At 38.3% G+C, this 23,190-nt stretch overlaps 3 protein-coding genes across 3 annotated transcripts; all 3 read right to left on the reverse strand.

The window, feature by feature from the left end:
• Window positions 1–109: 109 nt before the first annotated feature.
• LOC113669199 (uncharacterized) lies at window positions 110–3,148 on the reverse strand. Its single transcript, XM_027185200.2, has 2 exons — window positions 2,316–3,148; window positions 110–1,029 (listed from the first exon to the last, which is right to left on the reverse strand). The coding sequence occupies exons 1-2, from the start codon at window positions 2,438–2,440 to the stop codon at window positions 516–518; spliced, it is 639 nt and encodes a 212-aa protein (XP_027041001.2). The 5' UTR covers window positions 2,441–3,148; the 3' UTR covers window positions 110–515.
• A 282-nt stretch (window positions 3,149–3,430) lies between these two features.
• On the reverse strand, window positions 3,431–12,522 carry LOC113669200 (uncharacterized). Its single transcript, XM_089189817.1, has 12 exons — window positions 12,458–12,522; window positions 12,302–12,368; window positions 10,791–10,907; window positions 10,280–10,328; window positions 9,964–10,082; window positions 9,801–9,855; window positions 8,644–8,759; window positions 8,019–8,087; window positions 7,194–7,275; window positions 5,772–6,326; window positions 4,917–5,134; window positions 3,431–4,288 (listed from the first exon to the last, which is right to left on the reverse strand). The coding sequence occupies exons 1-12, from the start codon at window positions 12,505–12,507 to the stop codon at window positions 4,262–4,264; spliced, it is 1,524 nt and encodes a 507-aa protein (XP_089045943.1). The 5' UTR covers window positions 12,508–12,522; the 3' UTR covers window positions 3,431–4,261.
• A 1,658-nt stretch (window positions 12,523–14,180) lies between these two features.
• Window positions 14,181–23,099, reverse strand: LOC113669194 (counting factor associated protein D). Its single transcript, XM_027185196.2, has 10 exons — window positions 22,752–23,099; window positions 21,415–21,633; window positions 20,887–21,062; window positions 20,125–20,365; window positions 18,851–19,319; window positions 17,822–18,027; window positions 17,299–17,390; window positions 16,479–16,640; window positions 16,018–16,207; window positions 14,181–15,692 (listed from the first exon to the last, which is right to left on the reverse strand). Exons 1-10 carry the CDS (start codon window positions 22,843–22,845, stop codon window positions 15,508–15,510), a joined length of 2,034 nt encoding a protein of 677 aa, XP_027040997.2. The 5' UTR covers window positions 22,846–23,099; the 3' UTR covers window positions 14,181–15,507.
• Between the last annotated feature and the right edge of the window lie 91 nt (window positions 23,100–23,190).

Here is a 23,190-nt window from a genome sequence, read left to right on the forward strand (position 1 = left end):
CAAATGTTGGATGCTTTTTTCTTTTTTACAAATACATTTTCAGGGAATTAAAGGAATTCCTTTAAAACTTAAAAGTGTTGGGAGGTAATGTTATGATTACACCAAAGAGTATTACACCAAATATGTTTATTTCATGAAAGAACACCTGAAATATATTGATTGTTTCTCTCTCTTTTTTTTTTTTTTTTTTTAAAAACTCATCAGGGGAGTTTATTCAGCTAATAATCAGTTATATATATATATTTATTCCCCTTGGAAATAATCCACAGCCTTTAACCACAGCCTAAACCAAATAACTGTGCTACTAATTATTTTTTATTAAATAACCTCAACAAATTAAAGATGAAAGTTGACAGAAAAATCTCCTTCAGAAAAGTCTACTGAGGAGACTTATTTACAAGAATCAAAGGGCAAAATCTTAAAGATCATGAGAAAAGACCCTATTCACATGAGAATATTCATGTTGCCTGTCATAGGAGCAAAGACTTTCAATATTATACTATTTCATGTAATAACTATGTGTACATCATTTCAGCCATGGCTGACATAGGTTTCGGAAAATATAGCAACTGATCAAAATATGCAGCCAACTCTTCAGGCGTTGTGTCATCGAAGTTCACCCCTGCCGCTCTTTGAACATTTGCACCCTGAAATCTTCTGTGTTGTCTGCTGCAGTCAACTGCAACCATTTCCCTTGTTTGAAAAGACTTTGGTACAACTTTTCCTTCCTTACTTGCATTCCATAAACTCTTTGCCAAAAGAGATTTGTTATATTCAAGTTCACTGTCACTATGTGATTCTCTTTGATCTTCTTGACATCTTTTCTCTCTTAGGCTAAGGCTAGCTTTACGCCTTCTTCGTCTAAAACCACTAGCTCGTTGTTTCTTGTAAACATTAGAGAAAGCTTGCTGATTCTTGTAAACAAATGTTGGTTCCCTGAGGATCTTTCTCACATTCTGTATGCTGTCAATGTTTCTACTTCTCAAACTACCGGGAACTCCAAGCCGGGTCTTCCTACGAAGTCTTTTACTATGGTAGAAAATGAACAGTTAGAGTGAGAAACAATAACAGCTCCCTTTATGAAAAAACACACACAACTTTCCATGCATTATATTGTATTACATGTGAGGAAAGCCAGTAGAATGCATGCACAAACACACACATAACAAAAAAGCATACAAAGATATTGAAAGACAATGCTTTACACTTCTATTTATTAACTGTTGACAATAATGAAAGTAGAATCATCCTGAATAACAAGAGAAAATTTACAGTGGAACCACAGCAGTTTGTGAATCACAAAGTGTGCATATTGTCTTCTAAATAAGGTAGGCAAATCCCACTTTTCCATTTCAATAGCTGATCTTCCCTGGACATGAGGGATTTTGGGGTGCAAATAAAGGCAAATAATTGGGAAAACACTGATAATCCATTAAACATACCATGTTGATTTAGGCTATTGCTTGTAAAAGTATGTTTATAGTTGGTAAATTTACTACAGAGCCCAACAAGTATGCAATTAAGATATCAAACTTGATTATCATGATCATACTTCAGTATGTTGAGGTGCTCTGAACGGGCAGTTAAATGCTATCTGGTTCAAAGAACAAAGTCCTACATATGAAGACTGACCACAGAAAAACGATAGCACAGCATAAATTGAAATTGAACATTCACGATTCTCTTTGGTCAATCTCACAATATAAGGTTCGATACTATTTACTTTTTCTTTTAAGCTTCTAGGAAGAAACACAACATGGGAAAATTTTGATGAAAACCGAAAGAAACATTCCAAGAAAACTGAAATGCAGACAATTTCGATTTTCGCACCCGCGAACGAGAATGTCTGAAGTCATTTGTAGAACGCTGCTTGCAGCACTTTTTTAATTACTACCAGAAAATTGAAGCATATAATTGAGGCCTTAAGACGAGAGCTTAAATCCTGATGATACTTTGGGTAGTTATAATGTCCTTAAACTCTGCCTAAGGTTTCTTAGTTCAAGGGGAATAATATTGTTTTGTCATTTCATTAGTTCAGAAAATACTTGCTGATTCACATGCTCACGCGTCGGAATATTGCGTGTCTGATCGAACTGACGTTTCTGAGACAGAATATTTTCAAAAATTATTGATGCAGATAATTCCATTTATTCCTCTGAAAAGATATTGTACCGTATCAAAAAAAAAGAAAAGAAAAAAACATTTGATTTATCGTCAACAAGACCTAGTTTCTCCGTCAATATCGGTTCCTATTTAACTCCCTTACAAAAGGTGAATTTTACGAAGAAAACAGGAAGTATGCAGTAGCTACTTACGGTCCACTATCTACTCTGAGTTTCATGAAAATCGCTTGAAGATCTTTTTCTGGGCCCTTCGCCTTCTTTTCCTTAATCTGTGATTCTTTTTCACTAGCGTCATTTTGACATTCGCAGTCCGCCATGTTGTGTTTTGTTGGCAAGCACGTTTCTCTTAATGACGTTATCCTCTCAATAAACGACTGACAGGGGAGGGACGAGCAGGCTTCGTACCATTCTTGGATTCGTTCCAAGACCTCCTCTCTTATCGTCTTCGATAATCTTTACTTTTTTATTGCTTTTCTGTCTCATATAAGGGACAAAATTTGTAAAGGCTACCCTTCTTCGCGGTTCTCGAGCCCTCTGCGTTTTGCAGTGAATATCTTTTGTCGCGTAGTGAAGAAGCCTAATTTTTATTTCATTGGTAAACAAGGCGTGGTCACTAAGCTAGATAGGGAAGTAGTTCAGCAAAGTTTATCAGTAACCAGGAAGATAAGTACTTCCCTGATCAAGGAAGTGGTCTGCCATACACAATCTCATTAATTACAGAGAAAGTATCGTTCACAACTTCTAGCTTTCCGTTTCTCTTCGCTTGTTTCATTTGAGCCGATCGCGCCGTTTAGGCTGTTCGTCGAAAGTTTGCCTTGATCATCAGCCATTTGCAATGCAAGTAGTTGAACGGCAAGTCTTTCAATAGCCCTGTGTACGGACGGGCTGACATTCAGCATTCTACGGTATGATTCTTGCTCTGATGCTTATGTTGTGCGTGGACAACAGCCTTAAATTGTGCAGTGGCATCAAGAACGAGGAGTCCTCCCTATACTCCAATATTTGGTTTCAATTTACCCGACCTCCTTTCGTAGAGGCGTAAAATAAAATATAAATCAACCATGAAGCACTGACAAGGGAGGGGACGAACACAACGCTACCAAACATATACAATAACATTAAAAATATACATATACAATCACATTAAGAACTTTTAAAGACTATTGTTACACTTAGAAAAATCCTTCGAGATTTAGTTTTATCCATCGTGGACATATACCAAGCAGGACGCCGTTAGGCATTTGTATTTTCATCTTTGCTGAAGAAGGCAACAGTGGAGGCCGAAACATCCAGAACAATATATTCAGTTTAGCCAGTGTCAACTTTTTTTTATTATTTTTACCAAAAGAAAAAAAAAAACAGACAAACCACGAAGCACATCATGATGGAAAGTAACCATGTCCAGCAGATGGTCGCTGTGGTATGGGAGTGAAACTGTACGTGCCGCATCTCCTCGAATAAGCGCCTGGCGCTTAGTTAAAACTTCGGCTGAAAGGAGGAGCGCTTATTAGGAGGAGGGCGCTTAATCGAGGGGGGTGCTCTTTGATAAAGTAAGGAGGGAAAGGGAAGGGGAAGGGGAAGGGGCCTTGGGGAGCCTATTCGGAAAGGGGCGCTTATTCGAGGATATACAGTATATGTTGACAATAAACCATAAAAAGTCAACGGGGAACGCTAGGACACTTGTTCCATTTATGACACAGCACTTATTAGAACTGTCTTGCAGTAAATACATTTTAATCTTGATTTCTCTGATAACCTAATCTTCTTGACCGAAATAACACGAAATTTGTTTGCAGTTATGTTTCTCAAATTCTTATCCACTTCCCCCGAAAAAAAATAGAACATAAAAATAGAAAACAGCTTAGAGGAGTAAGCGTAGCAAACCTTGTTACAATATCCGCGTAAAAAAAAACGCCTTCTTTAAAGTCCCCAGGTAGATTAGGTATGTTTGCATGTCTTAATGAGAAGTACTTGCTTAAGAATTTTAGTTTCTGTGTTTCTCTTAATATAATATATTTGAAAACATCTTACAAAATATCAGAATAGTAAACTTGCTCCTCCTAGTAGTCGGGCCAAGTTTCCCTTGTTTTTTCTCTACATTTGTCTTTTTGTTTCGTTTTGTTTTTTTGGTTCCTCGGCTAGTCCCAGTTCTCCCAGTCATCATCCTGTGAACACAAATGTGAAAAAAAATTAGCCAAAACGTTGGCAGCCTCGGCCATTCAGAATTTAGAGGCAGAAAAAAAAACACACACACACCAAAATTAGCCAAAACGTTAGCAGCCTCGGCCATTCAGAACTTAGAGGCAGAAAAAAAACACACACACATCAAAAGTAAAATCAGGCAAACCTCCTTGAAAGCCGGCGCAAAAACGCGAGTGACGAAATAACGAATCGGTTAAGTTTGAAAACTGATTGGTTGAGGGTGGCGCGAGTTTTCTGACACAAATTCCAAAGCACCAAATTTCTTTGGAAACCACTGAAAACTGTTCTGTGATCAAACTATCTTGCATAACATGTCTTCCTCCCCAATGAGAAATAAAAACCAAAGCGTTTTCCAACAAACTGGAGTTGTTCAAAATGTAAACTGGGTAAAAGCCTAGTTGAGGTAATCTTTTATGTGGGTCTCTTCTTGAGCCGAAATAAGAAAACTTACTCTCATAATGAATAACCTTTTTCTTCACAATGGTAAACATTTCAAATATTCTCTGCACATAAATGAGGAAACGCCTGAGAAAATCAATAGTGGTGTTGTTTTTTTAATTTTATAAGACCTATTTTAAACCATTGACTCACATCAAGATCCGCAGCACCATCATCAGCAGCAGTTTGTTTCTTATTAGCCATACTTTCCATTATTCGTTTGACTTCCTCTTCGGACATCTCGTTAAAATCCAAATCATCATCGCCATCGTCCCAATCCACATCTTTGTCATCCACATTGGGCACCAGTACCCCACTGCCAGAGGAGATGGAGCTCTTCCCAGACCCGGCTCCAGTTTCTTTGGTATCAGCTGAGAAGAGAAAAGAATACCTTAGACCGGTCAAATTCTACAACCACAATATTTCAAACGTCTGACTCTGAAAAGCTGGTTTACTAAGTTAAAACTGATTCCTCTCCCCTCTCAAAAGATATCAACAGCATATTGACAAGATCAACGAACCAAACTAAACGGTCTACAGCTGTACCTTTACCGCTAGAGAAAAACAGATCAGTCACAAGTAAAGAACACTTCCCAAGTCCAAATGCGTCATAATAAGCAATTAATTTCCAACTGATCAAATGAATCTGATAAAGACTGAAGCAATATTTGTTGAACTGAGTAACCCGGACAATCATACTTTAAGATCACCTGAGGAGAGTTTTGAAACTGCCTTTCTATCTTTCCATTTTTCCAAGACTTTATCTTAATTTTCACACTTTTTTAAAAATTATGCAGAAAAATGTCCACACTTTTCCATGAGCACAAAGCAATGTCAAGGAAAAAATGGGCAGTTGCTCTCGACCTTTTAATCTCAACGCTTGTTAAACGCGAGCACCGTATCCCCAAGGCAGTGTAATGTAAAAATGGGTGACATGACATGGAATTAATTCTTGAATCAAAACAGTGCCTTTTCCTTTGATCATAAGTAACAGGTTATTACATGTACCTCCTTTATCTCCATCAGTCTTAAGGTCTTCATCACTAAGTTTTGACCACGAACTGTCACCAGAGCCGCTGCTGTTATCACGTTTGTGTAAAGTTGTTTGAAGCGCATCATCAGCTGTTTTGCCGTTTGCTATACCTTCAGGCTGTGCTCCTGACGGCTCTGAAGAAGCCAGTTCGTGTTGATCGTTAGATATATCTTGATTATTTGGTTGAGTTGGTTCAGTCTGTTCAGTTTTTTGTGAAGGTACTTCCTCTGATTTGTGAATAGCTTCTTCTTGCGGCCTTTGTTTAACCTCCAGCTCTAAACTTTTCTCTTCACTCAGTTTCTCACCTCGAGGCGAGGACGTGGTAACAGTTCCCTCTTGTTCCTCCTCTACAGCACCTAACAGGTTCACTTGCTCTTTACTATTAGCTTTGATTTCACCTGACTTCTCAGCCTTCGCAGGTTCTTGTGTCGTATTTCTTAAAGGATTTTCATCAGGGAGGGGGTCTCTGTTGCGTTCATGTTCACTTGTTGGTTGAATTTCCACTGGGGGCTCATCTAAATCCCACAAATCTAAAAAGAAATAAAACTGTAATCTGAGACGAGAAACAACATTTTCCAAGATGGAGTTAGTAATAATAGGGCGCACATTGTGGAGTGGGGCTTGAATACGGTGGGTGGGGTGGGCATATAGTGTCTGCCCTTCCCTACCCTTCCTACTCCCCCATCCTCACACAAGTTAGCTAACGTAAAAACCCGCAGATAATCCGCACCTTTTTTTCCAAAAAATCATCGCCAGAAATTGGGGGAGCGTTTCCGTTGCAATGTTAATAGTGAGTTTATGTTCGATGAACAGTGGATGAAGAAAACTTCTTAAGACTCGACTTTGGATTTCTTTTGATTTCTTTCAAAAAACTTTTTTTCCAAAATTTTAGCTGCTAAATTCAGGGCGCGACTCATCTGCGGGTGCGGCTTATCTGCGGGTTTTTACGGTAACTGAAATTTTTAAGCAACCTATAAAAATAATCTAGAGAAAACTTAACAATAAAATTCGCTAACCTTATCTCAAGTGCAAAACAGTGTACAAAATATATTTTGTAAGAAATCATGTTTCTGGTGTTTACTACACACATGAACACAAAATGAACAAAAGTTCAGCATGTGAAAAGCCCAGAAATACTCTATCTCACCAGTTTGAGAACAAACACAAACATATCAGCTTGGTATTCTGGTTTCAAGGTGAGAGCTCAATATTGGCCTAAGTCAAGAAAGTCTCTAGAACCAAATTACTACAACAAATGCTTTGATAATTGCTTCAAAACTAAATTGATGTGTTTGATTTCAGTTACGCAGAATGAAAACAATCACTATAAGAAATGAAAGGTGTAGGTGTGGCTAAAACTTAAAATACAAACAAGGAAAAAAAAATTGATAAAATACCTTCATCTTCATCTCCCCAACCTAGATCTTCATCATCTGCTTGGTTTGCCCTTGCAACAAGTGCAGCTCTCTTCTTTTCTTCCTGATAAACAATAAATACATTATTTTGACTGGTACAGTATGGAATTTCTCCTTATATCGGTAACATTGATACATTTCATATCAAAAAGGTCTTGAGAAGAAAGAAACATGTAAACAAAAGGATATTGTTTGAGATAACACCAAAATACTTAGAGCTAAACATTATACAACATCCATAACAGACAGAGTTGTAAATTGATCTCTGGACATTGATGGTAAAAGGGTTAAACCTTTACACAAGAACATCAAAGTGTTCTTTAAACATTTCCTAAGGTGCTGAAAAGGAGAACTTGTTTAACAATCAAAAGCTTTTCTAATGGGTGATCATTTCCTTTATTCTCATAACCTTCATGTTTGATTCAGGGCTGATATTGTAGGGAGAAATTAAATGTTGGTCACTCTTAGGGGTTAAAGGGTGTAAGACAATGCATGTTTCTGGTGTTGACAGCACACAAAAGCATTGAATACAAGAGCTTTTGCGTGTGAAAAACCCAGACAAAATCTATCTCACCATTTTGAGAACAAGCAAGCATAAAAGCTTGCCATTCCAGTTTCAAGGTGAGACCTTGTACAGCAATTAGTCAGAGAATTCACCAGCTAGTGACAATTTTTAATGCACAAAACCAGTTTCCAATCCAGTACAAGTTTGGATGTCTTATTTCATAAAACCAAAGCAATGTTACATGAGTTGCATAACACTTCTATTAAGTAACATATTTCCACTTCAAATAGTAAGAACCATACCTGCTGAAGTTGATGTACTTTGTAGAAATACCTTTGCCAAAAAAGAACATGGGTGACAGCACTTGGCACCTGGAGAGGAAGAAAATTTTCAATAGGAAATTGAACTCTGAGAGGATAGAACAAATTTCTCCTGATGATTGTTTGGGTATAAAGGTTGTAGTGAGGAAATCAATGCTTTTTTTTCAAGGTTTTGATAGTATTTGTATTGGTTTAGTATGCAAGAAACTTAACTTTGTTGTTTAGACTTAATTGACTTTTAACATGTTAAAAGCAATATTTTTATCTGGCATGTCCAAGTGTCTCCCAATCCCAAGGTACCATTCGCATTTTGTTCACTAGCAAAACCTGAATATTGTGTACATCATTCCACTAATGACAGGAGTTACATAACTCCAATTTCATCCATTTCTATTAATGAACCCATAAAATCAGTCCTCCATCTTCCATTAGATAGAAAGTCGTTTACCAATTTATCTATTTGTTTGCCAATCTATTTCTGCCCTAAATTTATTGTTAATTTGATTACTCATTTATTTATTTATTTGTTTATTTATTTGATCATTTATTGATTTGTTTATTCATCATTTACATTTTCAGGATCTCAATTTAAAAAAATCTCACATACCAACTTAGCATACAGCGCCCTGATCTCTGGGACATTGACCAGTAGCTCAGATATTTCTCCTTTGTGTTCATCAGGGTCAAATGTTTTACACCATTCTTCAAACATCCCTAAATGACCTGATGAAATAATAAATGTAATTTTTTCAACTTCACATTTATGTAAATCAAGATTTTAAAGAAGGTTTGGAGTCTCCAATGACTGTTGGTTTGAAAGAAAATCAAGCAAAGAAACCCTACAACTAGTTGTAAAATGGAAAAAAACTTCAATTAAAATTCGATTAATCAAGATAGCAGTCCATTTTCTTCAGCTCAGTAGGAAGAGCATCCAACCATGCAAAAGCAGTCCCCACTGAAGTTCCAATCCTAGCACAGGGAACTCATAATTTTTAAAGTTTCTTGTGTTTTTTTGTTTGTATTTTGTGTTTTGTTTTCCATTTTAAAGCTTGCTAATATTGTGACTACATGAACATTTTCCCAAATAACTTTAGTGCTACTGTGTTAGTAATTAAAAGAGAATGTAAAAAACAAATTAGGTTCTTTGAAAATTTAAAGGATTCAGAACAAAAGCTGAACCATTTCATTTACTACCTGGCATATGTCTGTGTTCTTTTATATAGCTGGCTGAGCCCGAGGGCAATATGAAGTGAATCCTGTGTTCTGATTAGCTACCCAAGCGAACAAGATGGGTATATCTTGCCCACCTAGGACTTTATCCCAAGCAACAAAAAAGTGCATTGGGCAGACTCACAAAGTGCGTTACTTTTGGAAAATATTGTTGATGAAGTTGCAAAAAGCAGCAGAAGGCAGTCAAGTGCTACAAACACAGTTGGCTTTCATTCCTAGCTCTTGAAATAAAAAGCCATTCTTGATTGTTATTACAGCAAAATCTTTTGCTAAATAATAAATCCTTCATTGACCAATCTCTTTTTGCATTTTTGTGGATCCCCCCCCCCCCCCCCCCCCCATGGTCCCAAGCCATAAAAAAGGCAAAAAAGAACTCGGCCAATATCCACCCATATTGACTTCATGCTTGGTCAATAACACATATGTTTCTACAGAGGTTGACCAGATTCTATGAAATACTCTTCTTACCAAATTTCTTTACTGAACAGGAAGGTTGCAAGAAAAACAATTATATCTTTTCTCTCTGGTACATACCATTTGGTTCTGAGCAAAATGTAGCTGGGTCTGTTTGAATTTCATGAAGGCGTGCCTTTGAAATAAAATGACAACAATGAGCTGAAAAAAATGAAATTTGACATGTACAGCATAATGACTTTGCTCATAGAGGATAATTATTTCAATTGTAAACTTGCTCTACCTGCTTTTTGTCGAAAACTGGCTCAGGACCATCAGATGTGACTGCTGCTGCTGCAGTGGCAACGTGAGAGATGTTGTCTCTCAAGCTGGTAGACAGGGATCCAAGAAATTTGGACACACCTGAAGGGTGAGCGAATTGAAATCAGTGTTTTGGCAATCATACTAACCAGTGATCTATGTTATTCTAACAAATGCTACAAAATAACTGAGATATTCTCCTTGGCTATAAGTGTGTTTGGTTGAAAGGATGTAAACACAGAAAAATTCCTTTAATGCTTTAACAGTGCAGTGACATAGTTATTTTTTAAAATTTATACCTTGTTTTAAACGAGCTGAAGTGCCATCTTGTTCTTCCTCTTCATCTACCTGGTCATCAAGTATGAAAAAAAGACATAAAAGAACCATTCTGAGTTATTTGTGTGTGTGTTTGCCTACTATTTTGAATAACTCACTCCTGAGTAAGTTCATCAGGAAAGCTCCCTTCTTGAGAAAAGTATTTAATACTCAATCATTCACAATGGAGACATATTTTGGTTTTCCTGGATTTAGAATACTCATCCAATTAGATTTCAAAACAATACTATCACACATGTGGATTGTACATCCTCCAGGTTCACACCCCACTACGTCAAGAGAGCCACTGTTTCAGAGGCTATAAATAGTGAAATTGTATACCCTGTTTAAGTTTCAAGATCTGGAAAACTATACTCAGTTTGGGGACACAAGGCTCTTTCAGCTAGATAACAGAATTCCTCCCTTCCCCCTCTTGCACTGACCAGTACATTAGATGAAATGGACATTAGAGTTTTTTAATTAATATGCTAGTACCTTGAGACTTTCTTTAACAGCATTAGCTGTATCAGCCACCACAGCTGATGTGTCATGCTGAACAGTGCTGACAAACTCAGCAAGATCTTGTTTCACCATTGTCATAGCCTCTGCAGACTGTTAAAGAAAAACAAAGAGCTGTTCAATTAATAGCTTTCATTTAAGCAATTAGCTATCACATTAAGATTAAATCATTGTCTGAACATATCAACTTTCTAGGTTGGAATTGAGAGCCCAGTAAAAAAGACTTTGTGAAAATAAAATTAATCCTCATAAGGGTTGGATGTAGGGGGAAGGAGGGAATGGAAGGGAAGGTGATTATGCATTTACAAATCCTATGTCAGAAGATCCAACATAATTTTTATTCAAATTGGTATCCATACTACTGAAAAGCTGGTACAAATTCCATGACTGTGTGTATTTATGTATGTTTTTCTTTATTACGTAGCTTATGGAGCAGCCCTCTACCTTTTCCTTTAGCTATGGCATGAAAAGGTGGTGGAAAGGGGGGGGGAGTCATGGAAAGGGTTGTGGAGAGGGTCGTGCAAAGGCAAATAGGGAAAAAAAAAGATTAGAGAACAGAGGAGCACCCTCAAGTCCTTCACATAAACTCTCGCTTTTCCTGCTTGGCCAAAGGAAAATGTAAAAGTCTAAGCTATACAGTTATGCTGACTCCCATTCCAATGAAACAATCTACAGTCAACTCTTCCAAACCAGAAAAATAGGCCTTCTGACTGGGGGTGCAGATACCCAAACCACACAATTTTATCAAAACATGCAAAACCTTGCATGTATTTAATACTTCCAATTTAAAAAAAAAAAAAAACACATGGATCAAACTCCATTTGTGTAAGGATTTTTTTGACTGCTATTTCCTATGCAAGCATGATTCAGGATATTTTTCAAATCAGTGAATCCACCATGCGTTTTAGTAGGAGTCGGGGCGGGGGCAAAAATCTACTATCCACAACCTTTTGAAAGACCAAATCTGCCAATCTGCACACATTATTGCCCTCCTCATTTCACGTGGATTTCTCTCAGTGGGTCTCTATGTTGGGCCATGCTAAACTTCAGAATACCCCGCAACTCATTTCCGCCTCACTTACATGTGTCGGGAGCTTTGAAGATCGAGGCATAACACAATAGACGCTATTCTTATTCAATGACATGTAAATCAGTTGCGGGGTATTCTGAAGTTGCTCCCATTAAGTAGATGCTTTCCTTAAACATCTCATGGTCAAACTATTTCTCACGACAGCAACCACCTCAAATGTTACTACTCTTTAATCGCCAATATACATCTTCAATATGTTAAACTCAATTCAGCCATTGTGAGCACATCCACAGAGGAATTAAGTTTTCATTAATTCAGTTTTGATGAAGTGGAAAGCTCTGATTATGAAAGATAGATAACTCTTTAAAATTTCACCTTTAAGAGGCGAATACACAGATAAATTGTTCCAATTTCGACAAAAAACGTCACAAACAAATTTAATACGACACGCACGTACCTTGTCCCGAACAGTCGATAATAATTCTGTGGCAGAGTTCCATGTTCCCCACCAGCTAGACCCACCACTGTGGAAAAAAAAAGATAGTACAGTAAAGTTATTTACTTGAAGTATGAAATAATCAGGTTTAAATGTCTGATATTTCCATCTTGTTACCTTTCCTCTGCCATGTTTATGCTATTTTGCGAATATGACGAGAACGTCATGAAGACCACGGTTACAAAGCTATCGATTGGTACTTCATTTAAGACTGAAGACAATTTTATCTGCAGCAACTGAGCGCTTGGACATAATAGCATAATAACATAAAGCATAATGTTGCAAGACTGAACAATGCAATGTTTTACCCAGGAAAGTAAATACTATATAATAACTGGCACGGGAAATAATTTGGCACATAATATGATAAGCCCATGGTAGGTTATAGTAGGCCAAGGAAGGCCATGGTAGTTGAATCTGAAGTCGAGCCAAGTGGCCCAACCAGTCGCAGCTTACCCCAGTGTACTTAGCATGAAGTTACTAGGAGTATTACTATTTATCTCAGGCAATAAGCATTTTATCATAAGACCGCCGCTCATCCTCTTTCTTCCTGACTTTTTGTCAGTTCTTATCTTGCAGAGTCGCGTGGCTTTTCCCAGCCCTGCTCTTGTTATTGCGTATGGTCCCTATACGATAATTTTTCTATGTTTCTTGCTTTTCAATAAAATCGCGGGCGGGGCCATTCAGGACAGAGGATAATTTTTTATTGTTTTTCAATGGGTTCCTGGCCGTTTAACAACAATAGAACAAACACATTCATGTTTTTTTAAATTAGTTTTCTTTAACAGCATAATTTTCATTAACTTTCCCATTTCAAACGAAGATGGACAAAATCAAATGGCGAATTCTCGCAAACCTTCTCTACCAAGAGAAATTTTTTTGGACTACGTGTTTTCTTTTGTTATACATGTGTGAACAAGAAACACAGAACTACTGAGGCATTGTTTCCTGACCTTCAGATGTTCCTCAGGTAACTCGTATAAACGCAGTTTTCGTGATCAAATGTAACTTGTACACGAGTTGTTGAACTCCTCGTTCTTCAGTGCGCATGTACCCGTCCCCTCTCCATTGAAAACCTAAGTTTTAAACATAATTGCATTAAGTTTGTTAACAACATCTTTCCCTATGATCTGGATGCTAATTCAATGAAAGTTAAATTATCTCGTAAAGATTTGATACATGAAATTCTCTTAAAAAACTAGTAGTAGTCAATTTTATTCTATGCGCTAACGCCAACGTCCTACACAGTTAACAATAAACATTGATAAGTATTATGCATGGAAAATGTTTTGTATTCGTGATAAAGGGTCGTAGCATCAAACTCACTCCTCTGCAGACTTGGATAGTGTCTCACTTTCCTGTCCTTCAGTCGGTTCATATAAAGATAAAGGCTCTGGAAAACTTCTCGTTCAACAGCACATTTTGCTTCCTTCAGGAATAAAGGCGACATGTTTGGCACTAAATAATTGTTTATGATAAAACTATGTGTTCATCCAGGTAGTAAAGATTACTGTTGCTAAAATTTTCCAAGGCGAGACATCTGTCATGTCTGTGACATTATTTTTTGTAGTAAGACAAAAATTCCTTGGGAAAACTTTTACTGATAGGATTTCTCCTTTTTATAAATACAGACAAGGAATTTCTAGAAGCTCAACCGAGAAGCACTCCTTGTGGGAGAAACAGAAAAGATGCTAAAAAACGTATCTTGAAGATTAAAAAAACAAGACTATGACAAGCCATGGCGCAGAGCGCTCTGCGATCATAAGGAAGAACATCACTCGGGCATTTGGATTGGCGGGAACAGAGCCCGTAAATACCCCAAAAATGTGACAATGTGCAACATTTCATACAAAGTTTAATTCAATATTTATTTTTAGGTTTATTACTTCATATAAGTGGTGTATTAACGGTACATTCCCAATTAATTCAGGCCCCTCAATTGTGCGGCCAGTTAGTTTCTGTATATACATGGAGTACAAAAAAAATATGTAAACAATGATTACAAAAGCTATGCTTTAGAAACAGTTCATAGTTAATAGTAAAGCTTACTTTATGGCATTTACTTTACAAAACACATCTGAAAGTGAAAGCGAAAATAAAAGACAGAATGTGCATTTCCCAATGTAGCGCTGAACAGCTTGCCCACATAAACGAACGTAGCGGATTTTGAAAAAAAAAAAGCTTTACAGGCCAGTTATACAAGTATTTTGGAAATTGTGAACTATACAAATGTTAGACGACTTCTATGAATATAGAGCGACCTGAAGCTACAACGAATGTCGTAAGACTTCGTAACAAATCCAGTTAAACTGCGTCTCGTGAAAAATAAGACTACTTTATGAATTAAGCTTAGGTGATTCGGCCCTGTAGTACGAATGTAGTACGACTAAGCTACGAATTTAATACGACTAAGCTACGAATGAAGTATGACTATGCCACGAACAGTGCAAGCCCTACTGCGGTGCAACCGCTCAACGAATGCAAAACGTTCAATTTACTTAACGATGCAGCTTTACCGAGTTTTCGATACAGCTTATTGGAAAATTTCTGGTCCTCGAATTTAGAATACGCTTCGAAGGCGATCCGAAATATTACCCGCTCGGCAGCTGCGAGGGTCTTACTGGGGTTAACCGTTAGCCCTTAAACGGCCAAACAAAATTAGCGCTTAGGCGTAAATTTGACAAATTTTGATCGTTAGTCGTAAAAAAAAATTCACCGTAAAAATTTTTGCATTCAACAATGTGTCAATTTGTGTCATTTGGGTTAACCGTTAGTCATAAAATGGCCAAAGCTTTAATCGTTAGCTGTTCAAGCCATTGAGACCCTCGGCTTCGGCAGGTGCTTCAAAACAAAAAACAAAAAATTACGGTTGTGTTCATAAGAGATATGAAAAATTATCAGCTTTGAGTATAAGTGCTAAAATTTGCTAGGGAACCTGTCATTTTTATCGCCGGGGGGGACGATTTTTTTTTGGGGGGGGGGAATCGCCACTTAACTGCCAGTGAGGGAGGGGGGTATCATAACAATATTACAGAACCTTCAGGGGGATCAGGCAAATTTTATCATGACATGACCAAAATCCTCCGCCCTCCCCTCCCCTAAGAGACAATAATGACCAGTCCCCCCCTTAGCTACGTTTACTCATGCTGAACACCTATTCCTCAAGTTTAATCTTCTCTGATCTTGACCACGACAGCCTTTTGCAGCACACCACAATTGTCGTTTTTCATGGCTATCTTGATATATCCCTCATCTCCCCAAGCTTTTGACCAAGAATTCTTAATCAGCCAATAAGGTTCACCCTTTTCCACTCCATATCCGACAGCTAAGGCCGCGTGATCCAATGCATGAGCTGAGAACGAGGAGAAAAAGAAACTCATTAAATTGAAAGAGCACCTAGCTGGTGTGAGCCACTTAAATTGGCTTGCTTGAATCGTAACATCAGTATAAATATTCTCTATACTCTTCTCCACACACCTCCTAAAGTGTTGACTAGGAGTTTTTCTCAAACAATCAAGAAGTTTTAGTTGGTGATCATTTCCTTTATTCTTGTGACCTTAATTTTTCATTCAGGGGTCATATTGTAAGGAGAAATTAGATGCTAGTCACTCTTAGGAATGAAAGGGTTGGAGAACCTCCACGCAGCCTACAAATCAAAGTACGAATAAGTTACTCACTGCAGTCTGGGTCATAATAAATTCCTGATCCGTAGAATTTAAAAGTCTTTGGCTGAGTGTTGATAAGGATACTGACAGGACCATAAATGGCGATGGCCTGCTTCAGCTCGTGCTTATTCCCTTTGGTGATGTTCATGTAAAAATCCAGCTTAGCCCCTGTTGTCGTATTTTTAAAGTGGCAGAAACCCTCCTGTTATGGTGAAAAAGAGTAATTATTTACCCTTGAATGAATACGCGAATTCGTGAGGCTAAATTGTTACAAGCAGGAGAGGGAGGGGTGGTTCTGGGTGGAACCTCTCCGCTCATCTTCTGCTGTAAAAAAAGTACTTTCATTTGGTGGATGAGAGCAACAGGCGTAATCCTTATTTCAGTAAAACGACGTCAGGACAGTTTGAATGTTAACAGTGAGGGTGGGAAATCATTATACACTTAAAACTGTTTCTGAAGTTTCTTGTCTTTACCTGAGCCAAATATTTTCCATAGCTCTCTTCAGTAGCCAGTCCACCGTGTTTGATGACCCACTGCATCGCTCGATGTGGATATCCTCCCTTACAGCCTCGGTTACCAAACCCCCACGAACAGTCTATAAGTTGTTGTTCAGACAGGTTTAGGAGGGTACCAGTCTGCGAAGTCAGAATTGAAATACAAACATGTACGTGTGTGATTTTAAAGATGTTTTCACCGTTGGAATTGGAAGATTTATCGCTTATTCAACTTAAAAAAAATACAACTTTGGCCAAACAGGGTTAGGACGTGCTCCTTCTCTTAAAACTTTTTATTACACCTCTCAGTTAGAACGTGCGCTATGACTGATCAGTGTAGCAAGCTGTATTTCACTGTACAGCCCACTAAATTCAAAAGCTTGTTTGAATTGAAATTTTCCCCTCTATTTAAACCAGACATAAAATCAATATCTTACTAATCACGTTTTCTCGGTTCGTCCTGTAAGTTACGGAACCTCGTTTTTTTCGCTCGGATTTAGGGACCGCACATAAATCCCAGCGGAAAAAATCGGTCTGTATAACTTACAGGACGAACCTTGAACTCAGTTTATAAGAAATACCCCATACAACACTTTAAATTTCATGAGCACCTCAAATTTGTACCCTTTCTGCTTCTTATCCGATGGAAAAGCTCAGAAATTGATACAAAAGTAGAAACAAACCGCGGTAGAATCCTGTTAGTCTGACGAGCGCCATGTTCTCAAGGGACAGAGCTAACTGTCTACGGCACCAGCAGCAATTAACATTAAAGCGCTGTGTCATCTTTTAGTTGACAAACCTTAATATAGTAGGCTCCCTCCATGGCACCAGTAACAGAATATGCATAACAAGAGCCACAAATTCCTTGACTTCTTACAGGATTTACCGCACCTGGAGAAATAGTAAAATATTTTCTTATAGAGCTCATTGACTGGGCTCTACGGTCTGACTATGTAAACAAAGTTTGGTCGTTGTTGAACAAAACTGCGTCCTAAACTATCTTCAGTTTAGCCGAACCTTTTCTCAGCCATTTTTTGTGAACAGTGTCAGGAGGCCGAAAGCTGACGGTGGAAAGAACAATTTTTCTAATTAAACCGATCCACTAATAGGGAAAACCTAAGGCCCACTGCATGATTGCTTAAAACTATGGTTTCGGTTAGACCTCCTGTAAAGAACTAAGTTCATTCAAAAGTTACCCCAGACTCGGTCATTTGCTTATTTTTAAAAGGAAGGGTTTTGCTCCTCGAAATAAGTTTTGGTGACTTTTGGCGACTACTCAGGATGTTTGTTTTCGTTTATTATAAGAGTTTTTTTCTACTCACCCGATTTTGCCCAATCAACTGTATCAGGTAGGGTTTTGGCATTGGTACCCTCCGGTATTTCAAATCTCTTTCCGCCATTCAGTGCATCAGGTTCGCTTTCCATCAGTATTCCTTTTTTTTGTCTAATCTCTTCCTCAGTCATGTCGGCCATATGATTTGCCTTCAGTCTATAGCCTAGGTTTTGGCGGTTTCTGGACTTGATAAACCTGTTGATCGAGTTAATGAAGATCAGGAGATCAGAATTTTCTGTTTACATGCCACATGGTAGTTAAAGAGCTTCAAGAAAGCTAAGTTAAATATATGTAGCTGTTCGTTTCAAGGCCATCAAGGAATTCGAAAGAAATACACAACCTATTGTAAGATTTTATTTTTTGGTTTGAAAGTTTTTTGTCAGTGAAGAAATTAGGTGATTTTCAGATTGTTCTCACTTCTCGCACATATCGAAAACGCTCAGACCGTGGCTGCGTAAAAGCATCAAAAAGATGTTGTAGTTCGTATCACTATAAACTCCCACTGTCTCCGTGTCTGTTTCAATTATTACCAATACAAGGACTCTACAGAAGTTCGCACCAATAACAATGGCACACTCTTCAGATACATCCTGAAAGTTTCAGAACATAACTTTTCTTTTCCTTTACCTGGTCTACTTGAACTGGTTCTGGCTGATGCAAACGGAAGACAGAGTCTTCTCACGCAAGCAAATTTGTCGAATTTGCTCGTTGCCGCGCGTTTTCATGACGATGGAATAATCAACTAATTTCGGTTCAATATTCTCTTCAATACCCGGCACTCAACACTCCTGTATATTTTGCACTCGTTCTGTGTTAATAGAGGAGAAAAAAAGGCTGAATGGTCCTATCCCGCGGCAGAGGCAGCTCTGTCAGATCACAGAATTAACGACCTAAATCTACTGACGAGACGGTCCAACCGGCAAGCCATGTTGCCAATTGCGGAAGTGAATGATCAATAAAGTCGAACAAGATCGTAAATGAAGATAAAGGAGTTATTGGTTGTCATGCCGACCCCTACCTCAAGTTATGTCTGTAGATGTCTTTCCTCGACTCGTGCTCCCGCTTTGAGATATAATTCTTCTTATATCTCGCCTTGAAAGATTTAAATAATGCATTAACCACGTCTTCATAGTGTCGCATGATATCTCTATAACCAGATTTCTGGTCCACATTTTTGAATGCGCCCGTACTCTTGGGAGCTGGTGACGGTCGAGTCTGCTCGTCGTCCTTGAGAGACTGCTGGAGGTTTGAGGTGGGTGTCGTGGGCTCAAACATGTCTCTATTAACCGTCGGCATTTTGTTCAAGGAGTCCAGCAGATACTGCAAAGGATCTGTCTTGGTGCGAGAGGGAGTGGTGACAAAATTTGACGGATGGGACAGTGTATACGGAGAGCCTGAGGTACTGTGAGGCATGAATTCCACTATGGGATTGATCTCACCGAGCGACTTCTCCAGTTTCTCGTGAGAAAAATCGAAGCATTGGAGATCTGTGTAAGTGATTAAAATCATGAAAAACTTGGTCTTTCTCAAAGTAATTGTTTCTTAAGGAACGCACATTGATACAGTGAGTGAAATGAGCTCATCATAAAGCTGAGAAAATATCACTTCTTAGTTAACACACACACAAAAAAATTAGCCAAAACGGCAATGAAAAGTCTTGCAACAGGTTAGGGTGGGAAATCATACATCCAGGTAAAAACTTTCAACCTTTGAGACAAAAGGACTGAGTGTGTCCAAGATAAGGACTTGAAGTGAGACCAGGAGATCATACTGGTGAAAAGGAGAGGGTGGGGTGGTGTAGAGCAAACATCTTGGAAACTAACGAAACGATTTAACCAAGTTTAGAAACAGAGCAATTTTCAACGATTGATTTTGCTTGTTTCGCTCTGTGATTGGTCCAGAAAAATCGCACCAATTTCTCAACCAATCAGATGCAAAACTAAAATCAATAACGACTTGGTCGCCTGCGTTTTCCCGCGCTTTAGGAAATTTGGTTGTTTTATTGTGAGTTCTCATTGGCCCTGAAAAGTATTTTTCTCGCTACTGATTGGCCGTTCTGATTACTGTGCTTTTGGTCGTTAACGATACTCAATCGAAAAGCAACCCTAATATTTAAAATAAGAAGAAACGCATGAAATTTGTAGAGAGATTTACTCGTTAGTATCCGATCTTCGGAATTAGAGTCCGATAGAGTTAATATCCTTTCCCTGCTAAACAGTGATCAGGGAAACACAGAGACAAAAAAGTCACCTCATATAAGCTATTTTGGCTGCAACACAATTGACACCATACCTGTTGGTATATCAAACACTGAATAGTTGAATTTCCAAGCTTCAAACTCGTGATAATCGAGGATATAATGATCATAGTATGAGGCTAGTAGCGTATCATATCCCATCATCTCGTACCGGAGCGGTTTTAATGGACGGGTTTTAGTTGTGTATAATGTATATGTGTTGACCTTGTCGTAAATTGTGAACGAGTGTTCCCATTTTGCACACTCTGCACCATTTAATTCAGCGGTACCGGAGTACTATAACAAAATAATTTTAATAATGATAGTTATGATAACAAAGAGTAGTGTACAGTTACTACGCAAAGAAAGATAAAATAATGTCATACCAAAGGAACTGATATAAGCTAGGATAAGGTTGGCCAATTGCCTTTTATGATGTACACCAAATAAAAAAAATAAAAAAAAAATAAGGGCAAACAAAAAAAGGAGAAAGCCAGGTACAAATCTATCGGCATACAAAAACTACCCTCTGGTAACATGCCCGTCAAACATTTTTTCAAACTTCCAGATGTTGTTTAGGAATTTCAAGCGATTCCAATAATCTAAAAAAAACTGTAGGCTTATGCTATATGCTAATTAATTTGAATATAGCTTTTCTCCTTTTCTTTATGTTTCGTTCATTGCAACGCTACTGCATTTAGGTGTAGGTATATCAACTCGCTTTCGGCTCGTGATTCACAAACTTTTTTTCGTGTTCTCGCATCATCCCACTCAGGTTATTACGCCGGTAAATCCATAGAATTAACGAATGACCTTACCTTAAAATATGAAGGCGCTGGTATAATATTTTGAGCTTTTATTGGAAATTTCTTTGTCCCTCGCCTGTGCATACATCCCGTGAACGTTTTATGTTTCACTTCAGAGTATTCCGGAACTATTTTGCATGCAAACCCGTGCCTACCCAGATCTCCGCGCTGAAATGTTCTGTCCATGCCTGAAAGGAAACACAGAAAATCAAACGTGTTGTTAAGACTGAAAGCTCGAAAGGAAAACCACTTGCAGCAGTGAGAGATTCCAACGAAAGCCCCATATCAAGTACACTTGCACAATTTTTCTGATGTAGCCACGCATACATGGCTTACATATTGCCTTATAGATAAGCACAATGCATGACAAATATAAGCAAGTGCTAACCTAAGGCCCCCCCCCCCCCTGCTCGATCTTTACTGTTCATAAAATTAAGGGCAAAGGTTTTAACTTTAATAGAGAAGACAGAAAGTACGAAAAATTTAGTTGGTCCAGTCGATGACGTAGTCGTAAAAAATTGTAGATAAAATATATCATACCATTATAATAATCAATTCTGCTCATCTTTTTCGAATTGGAGTACCAGGCCTCAAAAGGTTCCACGATGTCTCCATAAGGAAGTGATAGCACACCTTTAGTGTGGTAATTATCCGGGAACTGTAAAATCTCTTCTACTGTAAACACGTGACGCGTCATGCGCTGTCTAAGAGGAGTGCCTTGGTTTTCATGATCTTGGTTTGAGACGTAATAAACAATTCCTGTGTCGAGAATTCAAAGCACACATACGTTACTGGTTTTGTTAAAGTTGTCGGAACTGAAACATTAGCCTCAAACAGGGCTGTGGTACTTCTGCGGTGATCAAAACAGACAAATTTGTTTTAATCAAAATATTTATTTGGAGCTTAAACGCTCAAAGACCCTTTAAAACCCCACGCCAAGCTTGACTAGACTCCAGTCCTATATCGGTGACGATGGACGTAATTTTGAATCAATGTCAGTATCTGAGCAACTGTACATCTACCCCTCTCCTAACCAAACATAAACCTAACTTCTTATCAGTTGACTGTTGTTGGGGAAGGGGAGGGGTAGGTGCACAGATGCTCAGATACTGACATTGATCCGTTATAGTTGACAATTTCCGAAGCTGTCAATAAAATATCGATGGTATAATGGAACGTCTGAGAAACGGATACCTTTGAGACCAGAAAAAAAAAAGCGACTTAGCGTGGAAGTGAGGAAAAAGTAAGGTTTTAAATTATGTGGAACCATTTGATGGTATATAAGTACGAAAAGTTCCTGTCAGGGTGGATTCATCTGCTTGGAAAGCGAATGCAAGGCCTGAGATGTAAAGCAATTCAACAAAGACATGTTTGCTTGACAAGCTTCGGCCTAAGTGCTGCGGAATCAGCGTGCACTATAAGGTTCATCCATCGACTGTTAATAAGTTCTTTTTTAACCGGTTGGAAGGAAAAGCTGTATTATGCTTTTTGTGTGTGTATTTAATGGTTCTCAGTTGGTGAGTCGTATTCGCGGTACTCTGTCGGCTTAATGGCGAATCTGAGTTTTCAATTGGACACGCGATCAAAATGGGAATTAAGTGCGTAATGACGAAAATTAATAAACGATTAAAAGTAAACGGTGCACAAAAAAAGAAAATTTATAACGAATTATGTTGAAAAATAGAATAAGGTAAAGTTTAAAGGAGACTAAACGAAGTAAGTGCTCGAAAGTCACCTATAAAATACTGTTCGTACATAGACAATTTACATTCTGTTGTCTAAAAGTGACAGCATTTTTGCCCCAGGGAGTAATACCTACCGTAAACACTTAAAACCGATCTCTGAAAAAATCAAATTGATAACAAACTAGCACTTACCAGCTCCAACAAGGAAGAGCAACAATAATACACGTCTGCGCAAACTTCGGGTTCTATTTGCAGTTGTCTTGAACCACAACGGCACCTTCACCATGCATAAACTTGTCAACCGAAGATCGACTCAAAGACCACAGTCCTCGCATCGGAACACCAATCCTTGACCGTGGGTCGCTCAAAGATTCCTGTCTAGATCAGAATTTCTCGATTTTTCAGGAAAAAATGTCCGTGAATCTCAACCTTGATCATTATCCTCGTATGCGTTTGCTTTCCCTAAGGTGTGGCTCTTCTCAGATCATTTGTGTGGGAGTAATTTTGGTGCAGTGACCATGAGTTTGGCGCCATGATCACGAACCTTTTCAGACTCTGACGAAATGTTTAACCGCGCTTTACTCAGGTGGCAAAACTATATGTAACCTGTTAGGTTCCAGGCAACCGCGGC

Source organism: Pocillopora damicornis, chromosome 12 (assembly GCF_964200805.1).
Source record: "Pocillopora damicornis chromosome 12, jaPocDami1.2, whole genome shotgun sequence".
Lineage (NCBI taxonomy): Eukaryota > Metazoa > Cnidaria > Anthozoa > Scleractinia > Pocilloporidae > Pocillopora > Pocillopora damicornis.

Bases quoted from the DNA above. Each gene is read 5' to 3' on its own strand.
- LOC113669199 (XM_027185200.2), bottom strand. From the start codon at position 2,440: ATGGCGGACTGCGAATGTCAAAATGACGCTAGTGAAAAAGAATCACAG. The intron at 1,030-2,315 runs GTAAGTAGCTAC...TTTCTACCATAG, and splicing joins CTCAGAGTAGATAGTGGACC to TAAAAGACTTCGTAGGAAGA.
- LOC113669200 (XM_089189817.1), bottom strand. From the start codon at position 12,507: ATGACGTTCTCGTCATATTCGCAAAATAGCATAAACATGGCAGAGGAA. The intron at 8,760-9,800 runs GTATGTACCAGA...TTATTTCATCAG, and splicing joins ATTTTGCTCAGAACCAAATG to GTCATTTAGGGATGTTTGAA. The intron at 8,088-8,643 runs GTATGTGAGATT...CTTCCTCTCCAG, and splicing joins GGGCGCTGTATGCTAAGTTG to GTGCCAAGTGCTGTCACCCA.
- LOC113669194 (XM_027185196.2), bottom strand. From the start codon at position 22,845: ATGGTGAAGGTGCCGTTGTGGTTCAAGACAACTGCAAATAGAACCCGA. The intron at 21,063-21,414 runs GTATGATATATT...GTTTCCTTTCAG, and splicing joins CAGAATTGATTATTATAATG to GCATGGACAGAACATTTCAG. The intron at 16,208-16,478 runs GTAAAGACAAGA...TCACCATAACAG, and splicing joins ATGGAAAATATTTGGCTCAG to GAGGGTTTCTGCCACTTTAA.